Genomic DNA, 14,171 nt, shown 5'->3' with positions numbered 1-14,171 from the left:
TATGTTTTAAGGTCCCGGATGAGCGCGAATACTTTAGGGCTCAGTTGGGCGTTCAGAACTCTTAGCTTGGATCTCTGAGGCACGTTGGATTCTTCCAGGTAGGCTTCAAAGCAGCCCAGCCAGTGATCGAAGTCGAGGGCTGCGTTCGCTGCCCGTGGATTTAGATCCAGGTACGGTGGTCTGAGGGCTCGCAGCCAAGCCGGCTGTTGTGATTGTTGCGGCTCGGCGTCTGAAGGCTGCTGCGGCTGTTGTGGCGGGGCGTCTGGATGAGACATCTTAAAATTTCGTCAATAAAATTGATATACCTATCAATTCGTCCAATGAAAAGCGACGAGTTAGGAAAGTAACTATAGGTTTTTATTGACTAAATAACAGAGTCCACCCTCATGGGTGATCGGATCCAACAAGGAGGAATACCAGCCAGTCGACTACCTTTATACCTGGGCAGGTAGGTGGAGCCATGGGCGGAGTCAGTGATGGTCAGCCCAGGTATAACAGTGTGACAAGAGGCGACCTCATATAGTGATACAACAGTGAGAACAGTGAGAACAATATAGTGTAACGATAGTGAACGATAAAAGTGGTTTACCACACCACGGTCATCAAATGCCTGAACGACCTCTTCGCCTTGTTCGGGTTCCCGAACTATATACATAGCGACCGGGGCTCATCCTTCATGAGCGAGGAACTTCGCCAGTTCCTACTAGCGAGAGGTATTGCTGCAAGCAGGACCACCAGCTACAGCCCCCGAGGGAACGGCCAGGTGGAAAGAGAGAACGCGACAGTCTGGAAGGCCGTTCTCTTAGCCTTAAAGTCTAAGGGCCTCCCAACCTCTCGCTGGCAGGAAGTCCTCCCGGCAGCGCTGCATTCCATCCGGTCACTGCTTTGCACTGCCATTAACGCCACCCCCCATGAACGAATGTTTGTTTTCCCCAGGAAGTCGACTACGGGAACCTCGCTACCAACATGGCTGACTTCTCCGGGGCCCGTCTTGCTGCGGAAGCACGGGAGGGCCCATAAAATGGACCCCCTGGTCGAGAGGGTGGACCTCCTGCACGCCAACCCCCAGTACGCCTATGTGGCATACCCAGACGGGCGGGAGGACACAGTCTCCTTACGAGACCTCGCACCCTCGGGCACCCCTGAGACACCACCATTACCCCCCACCACTCCTCCAAATCCAGCCCCGGTAGACGGCATGCCGGAACCCCATGAGCCTTCGCCGACCACGCAGACACCAGCCTTAACTTCAAATACTACACCTCCACCGCCGCTGCTGCGCCGATCAGAAAGGCTTACGAGGCCTCCGGATAGACTGACATACCCGAACTGGTAGTACACTTCACCCCGCCGGACTCAAATTTAAACAAGGGGTGAATGTGGTAAACCACTTTTATCGTTCACTATCGTTACACTATGGTTATCACTGTTTATATCGTTACACTATGGTTATCACTGTTTACACTGTTGTATCACTACACAAGGTTACCTCTTGCCACGCTGTTATACCTGGGCTGACCACAGCTGACTCCGCCCATGGCTCCGCCTGCTTGCCCAGGTATAAAGGTGGTCGACTGGCTGGTATTCCTCCTTGTTGGATCCGATCACCCACGAGGGTGGGCTCTGTTATTTAGCCAATAAAAACCTATAGTTACTAACTTAACTCGTCGCTTTTCATGAACTGAATTGATAGGTATATCAGTGAGCAACAAGCACAATTAGCTGTGTGGCAATATGTTGTGGCAATAATGGAAACGTGGCTTAAAAACGGTGAGGACTGGGCACTTAATATTCAAGGGTACAAGGTGTTCAGAAAAGATAGGGAAGGAGGAAAGGGCAGTGGGGTGGCAGTGCTGATTAAAGAAGACATTGTAGTGTTGGAAAGGGAGGATGTTCTTGAGGGGACAAGGACAGAATCCATTTGGTTAGAGTCGAGGAGCAAAAAGGGTATGATCACACTATTGGGGGTATTCTACAGGCCTCCAAATAGTGAGAGGGAGGTAGAGGAGCAAATCTGCAGGGAAATCGCAGAGATATGCAAGAGCTATAGAGTGGTGATATTGGGGGACTTTAATTACCCAAATATCGATTGGGATAATGCTCGGTAAAGGGAAAGGAGGGGGAGGAATTTCTGAAATGTGTTCAGGAGAATTTCCTTGACCAACATGTTCTTGGCCCAACTAGGAAGGGGGCATTGCTGGATCTGGTGGTGGGGAATGAGGTGGGCCAGGTTGACCAAGTGTCTGTGGGAGAACACTTGGGTACGAGTGATCATCGTATCATAAGATTTAGATTAGCAATGGAGAGGAGCAAGGAACAATCTAGAGTGGAACTTCTAAACTGGAATAGGGCTAACTTCAATGGGATGCAAATGGATCTAGCCAGGGTAAAATGGAACCAAAGACTGACAGGAAAAACTGTAACGGAACAATGGGTGATCTTTAAGGAGGAGATGGTTCCAAGTACAGGCTAGGTACATTCCAACAAGAGGGAAGGGTAAGGGAACCAAAGCAAGGGCTCCTTGGATGATGAAGGAGATAGAGAAGATGATGAAACAAAAAAAGAGGGTGTATGATGCATGTCAGGTGAATTCTTCAAGGGAGAACCAGACCAAATACAATAAATTGAGAGGGGATGTGAATATGAGAGTAGAATGGCGATTAACATAAAAGGGAACCCAAAAATCTTCTACCGGCATGTAAACAGTAAGCGGGTAGTAAGAGGCGGGGTCAGTAACAGCTTGGATAAGGAATTGGCTTAAGGACAGAAAACAGCGAGTTGTGGTAAACGGCTGTTTTTCAGACTGGAGGATGGTAGACAGTGGTGTTCCCCAAGGGTCTGTGCTGAGGCCATTGCTTTTTTTGATATATATAAATTACCTGGATATTGGAATACAGAGTAGAATTTCTAAATTTGCCGATGACACCAAGCTTGGGGGTGTGGCAAACAGTGATGATGACATCAATTGACTGCAACAGGACATAGGAAGGCTAGTAGAATGGGCAGTCAAGTGGCAGATGGAATTTAATACAGAGAAGTGTGAGGTGATGCATTTTGGCAGAAGGAACAGGGAGAGGTAATATACACTTAATGGCACAGTTTTAAAGAGTGTGCAGGGACAGAGGGACCTGGGAGTTAATGTGCATAGGTCCCTGAAGGTGGCAGGACATATTGAGAGAATGGTTAGCAAAGCATATGGGATCTTGGGCTTCATAAATAGAGGTATTGAGTACAAAACTAGAGAAGTTATGCTGAACCTTTATAAAGCGCTGGTTAGGCCACAACTGGAGTATTGCGTCCAGTTCTGGCCACCACACTTCAGGAAGGATGTGAAGGCCCTTGAGAGGGTGCAGAGGAGATTTACCAGAATGGTTCTGGGGATGGGGGATCTTAGCTACAAGGACAGGTTGGAGAAGCTGGATTTGTTTTCATTAGAGCAAAGGAGGTTGAGGGCTGATATAGAGGTGTACAAGATTATGACGGGTTTGGATAGGCTAGACGGGGAAAGGCTGTTCCCACTAGTTGATGGTACAAGGACTAGGGGACACAGATTTAAGGTTTTGAGCAAGAGATACAGGGGGGACGTGAGGAAAAACTTTTTTACGCAGCGAGTGGTGAGGACCTGCAATTCGCTGCCGACGGACGTGGTGGAAGCGGAGACACGCAATGTTTTCAAGGAGAGACTGGATAGGCACTTGAGGGAAGTAAACTTGCAGGGCTACGGGGATAGAGCGGAGGAATGGGACTGACTGGATTGCTCTGCAGAGAGCCAGCATGGAATTGATGGGCCGAATGGCCTCCTTCTGTGCTGTTATGACTCTATGACAGATATCCAGAATATTAATAACTCCAATAACTGGGCTGGAGTTTAAGATCAGCAGAAACAAACCCCAACAGTCAGAATGAACATAGTTCAGTCCTGGATGTGATTAACAGCAGCAACAGCAAAATCCAACTCCTGCAGTCACTTGTGAACTCGCTGGTGTTTCAGCAGGTGGGATGACTGAGTGAATCCCCTCCCACACTCAGAACAGGTGAACGGCCTCTCCCCAGTGTGAACTCGCTGGTGTGTCAGCAGGTGGGATGAATTAGTGAATCCCTTCCCACACTCGGAGCAGGTGAACGGCCTCTCCCCGGTGTGAGTGCGTTGGTGTTGCATCAGATCCTTTTTGCTTTTAAAGCTCTTTTCACAGTCAGAACATTTAAATGGTCTCTTACCAGTGTGAATAAGTTGATGTGCAGTGAGGTGGGATGACTGAGTGAATCTCTTCCCACACACTGAGCAGGTGAACGGTCTCTCCCCAGTGTGAACTCGCTGGTGTGTCAGCAGGTGGGATGAATTAGCGAAACCCTTCCCACACACGGAGCAGGTGAACGGCCTCTCCCCAGTGTGAGTGTGTTGGTGTTTCAGCAGATCCTTTGTTGTTTTGAAGCTCTTCTCACAGTCAGAACATTTAAATGGTCTCTTATTAGAGTGAACAAGTTGGTGTGCAGCGAGGTTGGATGACTGAGTGAATCCCTTCCCACACAGGGAGCAGGTGAACGGCCTCTCCCCAGTGTGAATATGCCGGTGTGTCAGAAGGTGGGCTGACTGAGTGAATCCCTTTCCACACAGGGAGCAGGTGAATAGCCTCTCCCCGGTGTGACTGCGTCGATGAATTTCCAGCTTGGATGGGTAATTGAATCCTTTCCCACAGTCCCTACATTTCCACGGTTTCTCCATGGTGCGGGTGTCCTTGTGTCTCTCCAGGTTGGACGATCAGTTGAAGCCTCTTCCACACACAGAACACGTGTACGGTTTCTCCCTGCTGTGAATGGTGTGATGTTTTTTCAGGCTGTGTAACTGGTTAAAGCTCTTTCCACAGTCAGTGCACTGGAACACTCTCACTCGGGTGTGTGTGTCTCGGTGCTTTTCCAGTCACACTGATGTTTGAAATCTTTTCCCACAGACAGAACAGACAAACGTTTCTCCTTCCACATTCAAAGGCCGATCATATTCAGGTCCTGATGAATCGAGTGACTCTGTCAGATCTTGACGTGATGTTTGGTTTGAGTTTCCCGTCTGTAAATCCTCCCCTTCTAATACCCTGTAAAAGGAGTGCAGTGGGGAAAGAGTTAAACGGACATCGCTGGCAGTTTCAATGAATGGTGTAATAAAGACAATAATCTCAGTAGTATGCTTTTTCTAAGTTGATAACATAGCCGGACGTGGAACCATAAGAGGCCGAGAGGATGTAAGTTCTGTTCTGGCAGGAAAGTAAAACAATGAGTTGGAAGTAAAAGAGTCCTAGAGAGGCAGGAAAGGAGGACAATGAACCAGAAGTATGAGACCCATTTGACATAAACAAAGGTCAGAGGTGCAACAACAGCTTGAGGGATAACGGCTGATAATAAAGGCGGTAGTTTAATGTAACGCAGCACAGGCAACCAATCAGTGAAGATGCATGCGGGCCAAGGTCCAATCAGGTGGCAGGAATGAATTTTGACGTGTATTGTAATGTATAAAAATGTAATGTTTGCTGTACCAACTTGGAAAGGTCTTGACTATCGATCTAAAACCTAGTGTCGAGTGTTGGTTTAAAATACTCCACAACTTAAGTTTACAAAAGTCATCACTGTAAGTACAGGATAGAAATTCAGAACAGACAATTCTAGTTTCTATGGAACATTCTTTCCTCTCTTGTTCCCCAAAAGCTGTAAATCCCCGTCCCACACACACTCCCTCCTCCCTGTGCTGAAATCCAAACCCATTGTACCATCTCCAACAGTTTTTCCTCTGCTCCCAGTTTTCCTCCTTCCCTGAAGGTGCTGACTCTGGCTGGGTTCAGTTCTACACTCACTGGTTTCCCTCTCTCTCCTCCCCTGAAGGTACTGACTCTGGCTGGGTTCAGTTCTACACTCACTGGTTCCCCTCCCTCTCCTACCCTGAAGGTGCTGTCTCTGGCTGGGTTCAGTTCTACACTCACTGGTTCCCCTCCCTCTCATCCACTGAAGGTACTGACTCTGGCTGGGTTCAGTTCTACTCTCACTGGTTACCCTCCCTCTCCTCCCCTGAAGGTACTGACTCTGGCTGGGTTCCGTTCTGCACTCACTGGTTCCCCTCCCTCTCCTCCTCTCCCTCTCCTCCCCTGAAGGTACTGACTCTGGCTGGGTTCAGTTCTACACTCACTGGTTCTCCTCTGCACTCATCAGTTGCTGTCCAATGTGTGCCCCATCTACGTATAAACTCTCTGGGAGTTAAACCGAATGCGCAGTCCCTCTGGGGACCGGACCCCCAGCCCGAATCAAAGATTTCAGAGCAGGAGAGATTGATAAAACTATTTGAAAGACGGTGTAGTAGTGAAATGTTGGGCGGGTGCTCAGCATCTCACACATTGTGTAAGATTAACATTCCACATGTCTGAACCTTTCATTCCGTCCCTGATTTGGGCATCTCTTGAGCTGGCACTTCTTGTCTCATTATACCAAGTTGGTGCAACAGGAGAGCCAGGGATCAGGGGGATATTGGACAGGAAGCACACAGCATGGACATTACACTGCAGGTGGGATATGTGAGTGTGTTACAGTGAGGGCGTCGGACACTTTATTAAACACACCCACAGCAGAAGCACATTAATCTGATGGGAGATCTCTGACACACGAGCAGCCAGCGGTGTGGAGCCTCCTGAGAGTCCGGTCCCTTTCCAGCCAGTATTTACAGGAGCTGGGTCACAGAAAGAGTCTCATTAAAATCAATTATATATTTCTTCACACAAACCAAGCCCCCAAAATATTGAGTAATTTCTCCTCCATTTACAGATGCTCCCTGACCAGGCACCATTTTCCTCCATTTACAGACACTCCCTGACCAGTCTCCATTTTTCCTCCATTTACAGATGCTCCCTGACCAGTCCCCATTTCTCCTCCATTTACAGACGCTCCCTGACCAATCTCCATTTCTCCTCCATTTCCAGACGCTCCCTGACCAATCTCCATTTCTCCTCCATTTCCAGACGCTCCCTGACCTGTCACCATTTTCCTCCATTTACAGACGCTCTCTGACCAGTCTCCATTTCTCCTCCATTTACAGACGGTCCCTGACTCCCTGGGGATTTCCCAGCACTTCCTGGTTGTCCCGGAGTTTGTGTCTTAAACTGGCGGGTAGTTGTGGGGAGGCGGATAATGTTGAGTGTTTTAATAATGGGGCCGCACTCGGGGTGTGAGCAGCCCGCATCCCCCCGGGGTTCATGAACCCGCTCCCTGAGCTCGGGGTGTGAGCGGACCGCGTCCCCCCGGGGTTCATGACCCCGCTCCCTGAGCTCGGGGTGTGAGCGGCCCGCGTCCCCCCGGGGTTCATAAACCCGCTCCCTGAGCTCGGGGTGTGAGCGGCCCGCGTCCCCCCGGGGTTCATGAACCCGCTCCCTGAGCTCGAGATGTGAGCGGCCCGCGTCCCCCCGGGGTTCATGAACCCGCTCCCTGAGCTCGGGGTGTGAGCGGCCCGCGTCCCCCCGGGGTTCATGAACCCGCTCCCTGAGCTTCCTCACCTGATGTGTCAGCGGCTGCTGCCAAGGTCCGCGCATGCTCAACTCACACTGCCTGGGAGATTGACGGGAGCTCCTGACCAATAGGAAGAGCGGGGCGGGGCTGGAGGACCGGGCGGCGGGTCCTCCAACCAATCGGAGTGTGTGAGGGGCGGGGCTTGATCTTTAAACCTGAACAACGGAGGGTGAGCTGAGCATGCGCGGGAGAGGCTGATTGTTGGGCAGTGTGAGCTGAGCATGCGCGGGTGGCGAGGCTGCAGCAGGTCAGAGGGAGGCGGGTTAATGAACCCCGGGGGGAAGCGGGCTTCACACACCCCGAGTGCGGCCTCAGGCCCGATTATAAGCGCAGTGAACATTATCCGCCCCCACCCGCGGGTTCACGTTTCACTCCGGCCGGCATCTCAACAAAGCGCCAAACTCCGGGACAGACAAGAAGTGAGTCAGGGAGTGTCTGTAAATGGAAGAGAAATGGTGACTGGTCAGGGAGCGTCTGTAAATGGAGGAGAAATGGGTACTGGTCAGGGAGTGTCTGTAAATGGAGGAGAAATGGTGACTGGTCAGGGAGCGTCTGTAAATGGAGGAGAAATGGGGACTGGTCAGGGAGCGTCTGTAAATGGAGGAGAAATGGAGACTGGTCAGGGAGCGTCTGTAAATGGAGGAGAAATGGTGACTGGTCAGGGAGCGTCTGTAAATGAAGGAAAAATGGTGACTGGTCAGGGAGCGTCTGTAAATAGGAGAAATGGTGACTGGTCAGGGAGAGTCTAAATGGATGAGAAATGGTGACTGGTCAGGGAGCGTCTGTAAATGGAGGAGAAATGGTGACTAGTCAGGGAGCGTCTGTAAATAGAGGAGAAATGGTGACTGGTCAGGGAGAGTCTGGAAATGGTGACTGGTCATGGAGCGTCTGTAAATGGAGGAGAAATGGAGACTGGTCAGGGAGCGTCTGTAAATGGAGGAGAAATGGAGACTGGTCAGGGAGCATCTGTAAATGAAGGAGAAATTACTCAGTATTTTGTGGCTATTGGTTTGTGTGAACAAATATATCTGATTTTAATGAGACGCTTTTCTGTGTCCCAGCTCCTGTAAATACTGGCTGGAATGTTTCTCTCTCCCCGGATGCTGCCTGCCCTGCGGAGTATTTCCAGCATTTTCTGTTGTTATTTCAGCTTTCCAGCATCTGCAGTATTTTGCTATTGTATGAGATAAATGACCTTGGCTTGGCAGATCGTGATGTAGAACTGGAATCAGTTTGGGTGGAGCTAAGAAACAGCAAAGGGTGGAAAACATTGGTGGGAGTTGTGTATAGGCCACCAAACAGTAATGGTAATGTAGGGCACAGTATCAATCAAGAGATTTGAAGTGCATGTAACAAGGGCAATATGGTAATCATGGGGGACTTTAATCTACATATTGACTGGGCAAATCAAATTACCACTAATGGTGTGGAGGATGAATTCTTGGAATGCATGTGAGATGGTTTCCTGGATCAGAATGTGGAGGAAGCAACCAGGGAACAGGCTATTGTGGATCTGGTACTGTGTAATGAGAAAGGGCTAATCAATAATCTTGTGGTAAAGGGGCCTTTAGGGACAAGTGACCATAATATGATTGAAGTTTACATTAAGTTTGAGAGTGATGTAGTCCAATCTGAAACTAAGGTCTTCAATCTAAACGGAGGAAACTACAAGGGTATGAGGGACAAGTTGGCCATGGTAGATTGGGAGACTACACTAAAAGGTATGAAGGTGGACATACAATGGCTAACATTCAAGATAATAATGCATAATTTGCAACAAACATATATTCCTCTAGGGCATAAAAACCCAAAAGGAAAAGTGATCCAACCATGGCTAACAAAAGAAATTAAAGCTAGTATTAAGTCAAAGGAGGAAGCTTATAAAGTTGCCAGAAAAAGCAGTCAGCCTGAGGATTGGGATCTTTTTGGAAATCAGCAAAAGGGGACCAAGAAATTGATAAAGAAAGGGAAAATGGAATATGAGCGCAAACTAGCGAAAAATATAAAAATGGATTGTAAAAGCTTCTATAGATATGTAAAAAGGAAAAGACTGGTGAAGGTAAATGTAGGTCCTTTACAGTCAGAGACGGGGGAATTTATAATGGGGAATGAGGAAATGGAAGAGAAATTAAGTAAATACTTTGTTTCTGTCTTCACGGAGGAAGACACAAAAAACCTCCCAGAAATACGAGAAAACCAAGGGTGTGGTGAGAATGAGGAACTTAAAGAGATTATTATTAGTAAAAAAACAGTACTAGCAAAATTAATGGGACAAAAGTCAATAAATCCCAAGGACCGGATGATCTACATCCTAGGATTTTGAAAGAGGTGGACGCATTGGTTGTCATCTTCCAAAATTCTATAGATTCTGGAACGGTTCCTGCAGATTGGAGGATAGCAAATGTAACCCCGCTATTTAAGAATGGAGGGAAGAGAGAAAACGGGGAACTACAGACCTGTTGGCCTCATATCAGTAGTTGGGAAAATGCTGGAATCTGTTATAAAGGATGCAATAACTGGGCACTTAGAAACTAATCGTAAGATTGGGCAGAGTCAACATGGATTTATGAAAGGGAAAAGTCCTGTTTGACAAACCTATTGGAGTTCTTTGAGGATGTAACTAATGGAGTAGACAAAGGGGAACCAGTAGATGTGGTGAATCTGGATTTTCAGAAGGCCTTCGATAAGGTCCCACACAAGAGGTTGGTGAACAAAATGAGGGCACATGGAATTGGGGGTAATATACTAGCATGGATTGAGAATTGGTTAACAGACAAAACAAAGCGTAGGGATAAACGGGTCTTTTTCAGGATGGCAGGCTGTGACTAGTGGGGTACCACAAGGATCGGTGCTTGGGACCCAGCTATTCACAATCTATATCAATGATTCAGATGAGGGGACTAAATGTAACATTTCCAAATGTAACATTTCCAAAAAGCCTACATTTCGTTGTACTGCTCTTGTGCACTAACAATGACAATAAAAGTTGATTTGATTTGATTTGATTGATTTGCTGATGATACAAAGCTAGGTGTCAGTGTCAGTTGTGAAGAGGATGTGAAGAGGCTTCAAGGGGATCTCGACAGGCTCAGTGAGTGGGCAAGAACATGGCAGATGGAATATAATGTGGATAAATGTGAAGTTATCCACTTTGGTAGAAAAAACAGAAAGGCAGAGTATTAAATGGTGAAAGATTGGGGAATGCAGATGCTAAAAGGGACCTGGGTGTCCTTGTACATGAGTCACTGAAAGTGAATGTGCAGGTGCAGCAAGCCATTAGGAAGGCAAATGGTATGCTGACCTTCATTACAAGAGGATTTGAGTACAAGAGTAAAGAAGTCTTACTCCAATTATATAGGGCCTTGGTGAGACCACACCTGGAGTACTGTGTACAATTTTGGTCTCCTTACCTAAGGAAGGATATACTTGCCACAGAGGGAGTGCAACGAAGGTTCACGAGATTGATTCCTGGGATGGCGGGACTGTTGTATGAGAAGAGATTGAGTAAACTAGGCCTGTATTCTCTTGAATTCAGAAGAATGAGAGGGGATCTCATTGAAGCATACAAAATTTTTACAGGGCTTGATAGGGTGGATGCTGGGAGAATGTTTCCCTTGGCTGGGGAGTCTAGAACCGGGGCCACAGCCTCAGAATAAAGGGTCGGCCATTCAGGACTGAGATGAGAAGAAATTTCTTCACAGAGGGTGGTGAATCTTTGGAATTCTCTACCCCAGAGGGCTGTGGAGGCTCAGTCATTGGGTATATTCACAACAGAAGTCGATAGATTTCTGACTAGTAAGGACATCAAGAGATGTGGCGATGGGGCCGGTGAATGGAGTTGAGGCAGAAGATCAGCCATGATCTCATTGAATGGCGGAGCAGGCTCAAAGGGCCGAATGGCCACTCCTGCTCCTATTTCTTATGTTCTTAAAGGGGCTGGACTCTCGGGAGGCTCCACATCGCTGACTGCTCGTGTGTAAGTGACCTCCTATCAGATTAATGTGCTTCTGCTGTGTGTTTAATAAAGTGGCCAGAGCACTTCACGAAAAGTGGGCCTTTATTACAAGAGGATTTGAGTATAAGAGTAAAGACGTCTTACTGCAATTACACAGGGCCCTGGTGAGACCACACCTGGAGAATTGTGTACAGTTTTGGTCTCCTTGCCATAGAGGGAGTGCAACGAAGGTTCACCAGACTGATTCCCGGGATGGCGGGATTGTCCTATGAGGACAGATTGAGTAGACTAGGCCTATATTCTGTAGTGTTTAGAAGAATGAGAGGTGATCTCATTGAAACATACAAAATTTTTACAGGGCTTGACAGGGTAGATGCAGGGAGGATGTTTCCCCTGGCTGGGGAATCTAGAACCAGGGGTCACAGTCTCAGAATAAGGGGTCAGCCATTTAAGACTGAGATGAAGAGAAATTCCCTCACTCAGAGGGCGGTGAATCTTTGGAATTCTCTACCCCAGAGCTCTGTGGGGGCTCAGTCGTTGAGTCTATTCAAGACAGAGATCAATAGATTTTTGAATATTAAGGGAATCAAGGGATATGGGGACAGTGCAGGAAAGTGGAGATGAGGTAGAAGATCAGCCATGATCTTATTGACTGGCAGAGCAGGCTCGAAGGGCTAAATGACCCACTCCTGCTCCTATTTCTTATGTTCTTATGAACCAGTGAATGTAGAACTGAACCCAGCCAGAGTCAGCACCTTCAGGGGTGGAGAGGGAGGGGAACCAGTGAGTGTAGAACCAAACTCAGCCAGAGTCAGCACCTTCAGGGGAGGAGAGAGAGGGGAACCAGTGAGTGTAGAACTGGACCCAGCCAGAGTCTGCACCTTCAGGGGAGGAGAGAGAGGGGAACCAGTGAGTGTAGAACTGAACCCAGCCAGAGTCAGCACCTTCAGGGGAGGAGAGGGAGAGTGTAGAACTGAACCCAGCCAGAATCAGCACCTTCAGGGGAGGAGAGGGAGGGGATCCAGTGAGTGTGGAACTGAACCCAGCCAGAGTCAGTGATATACCTATCAATTCATCCAATGAAAAGCGACGAGTTAAGAAAGTAACTATAGGTTTTTATTGGCTAAATAATAGAGCCCACCCTCGTGGGTGATCGGATACAACAAGGAGGAATGCCAGCCAGTCGACTACCTTTATACCTGGGCAGGTAGGTGGAGTCATGGGCGGAGTCAGCAGTGGTCAGCCCAGGTATAACAGCGTGACAAGAGGCGACCTCGTACAGTGATACAACAGTGTGAACAGTGATAACCATAGAGTAACGATATAACAGTGATAACTATAGTGTAACGATAGTGAATGATAAAAGTGGTTTACCACATTCACCCCTTGTTTAGATTTGAGTCCGGCGGGGTGAAGTGTACTACCAGTTCTGGTAAGTCAGTCTGTCCGGAGGCCTCGTAAGCCTTTCTGATCGTCGCAGCGGCGGTGTTGCATTCTCCGGTGTTGATGCTGGTGTCTGCGTGGTCGGCGAAGGCTCGTGGGGTTCCGGTGTGCCGTCTACCTGAGCTGGAATTGGGGGGGGGGGGTGGGGGGGGGGGTAAAGGTGGTGTCTCCGGAATGCCCGAGGGTGCGAGGTCCCGTAAGGAGACTGTCCTCCCGCCCGTCTGGGTAAGCCACATAGGCGTACTGGGGGTTGGCGTGCAGGAGGTTCACCTTCTCGACCAGGGGGTCCGTTTTATGGGCCCTCACGTGCTTTCGCAGCAGGACGGGCCCCGGGGAGGTCAGCCAGGTTGGTAGTGTGGTTCCCGTAGTCGACTTCCTGGGGAAAACGAACATTCGTTCATGGGGGGCGGCGTTAATGGCAGTGCAGAGTAGCGACCGGATGGAATGCAGTGCTGCCGGGAGGACTTCCTGCCAGCGGGAGGTTGGGAGGCCCTTAGACTTTAAGGCTAAGAGGACGGCCTTCCATACCGTCGCGTTCTCTCTTTCCACCTGGCCGTTCCCTCGGGGGTTGTAGCTGGTGGTCCTGCTTGCAGCAATACCTCTCGCTAGTAGGAACTGATGGAGTTCCTCGCTCATGAAGGAGGAGCCCCGGTCACTATGTATATAGTTTGGGAACCCGAACAAGGCGAAGAGGTCGTTCAGGCATTTAATGACCGTGGTACTGGTCATGTCTGGGCAGGGGAAGGCAAAGGGGAAACGGGAGTACTCATCAACGATGTTGAGGAAGTACACATTACGGTCAGAGGACGGGAGGGGCCCCTTAAAGTCGATGCTCAGGCGCTCGAAGGGGCGGGTGGCCTTGATCAGGCTTGCTCTGTCCGGCCTAAAGAAGTGCGATTTGCACTCGGCACAGGTCTGGCAGTTCCTGGTCATGGTCCTGACCTCCTCGATGGAGTATGGCAGGTTGCGGGCCTTAATGAAGTGGTAAAGTCTGGTGACCCCGGGGTGGCAGAGGTCGTTGTGGAGGGTCTGAAGTCTATCACTTTGCGCGCTGGCGCATATAATTCGTGACAGAGCATCAGGGGGATCGTTCAGCTTACCTGGCCGGTACAAGATATCATAATCATAGGTGGATAGTTCGATTCTCCACCTCAATATCTTGTCATTCTTGATTTTGCCCCTCAGCTTGTTATTAAACATAAAAGCGACCGAACGCTGGTCGGTGAGGAGGGTAAAT

The 14,171-nt window shown here is 48.9% G+C and overlaps 1 protein-coding gene across 1 annotated transcript in view; it reads right to left on the bottom strand.

The window, feature by feature from the left end:
* The window catches only part of LOC147119069 (uncharacterized), a 67,561-nt gene that overhangs the window by 39,128 nt on the left and 14,262 nt on the right, over positions 1 to 14,171 (bottom strand). The window contains exon 2 of the mRNA XM_085984775.1: positions 4,005 to 4,587. Coding sequence (XP_085840901.1) covers positions 4,005 to 4,587 — 583 coding nt within the window. The remainder of the gene's footprint in view (positions 1 to 4,004; positions 4,588 to 14,171) is intronic.

This window comes from Somniosus microcephalus, chromosome 4 (genome assembly GCF_052327205.1).
Source record: "Somniosus microcephalus isolate GS21.2 chromosome 4, FLI_Smic_1.0, whole genome shotgun sequence".
NCBI lineage: Eukaryota > Metazoa > Chordata > Chondrichthyes > Squaliformes > Somniosidae > Somniosus > Somniosus microcephalus.
Note: the sequence above shows the minus strand (reverse complement) of the source record. Positions and strands in the feature narration are given on the sequence as shown.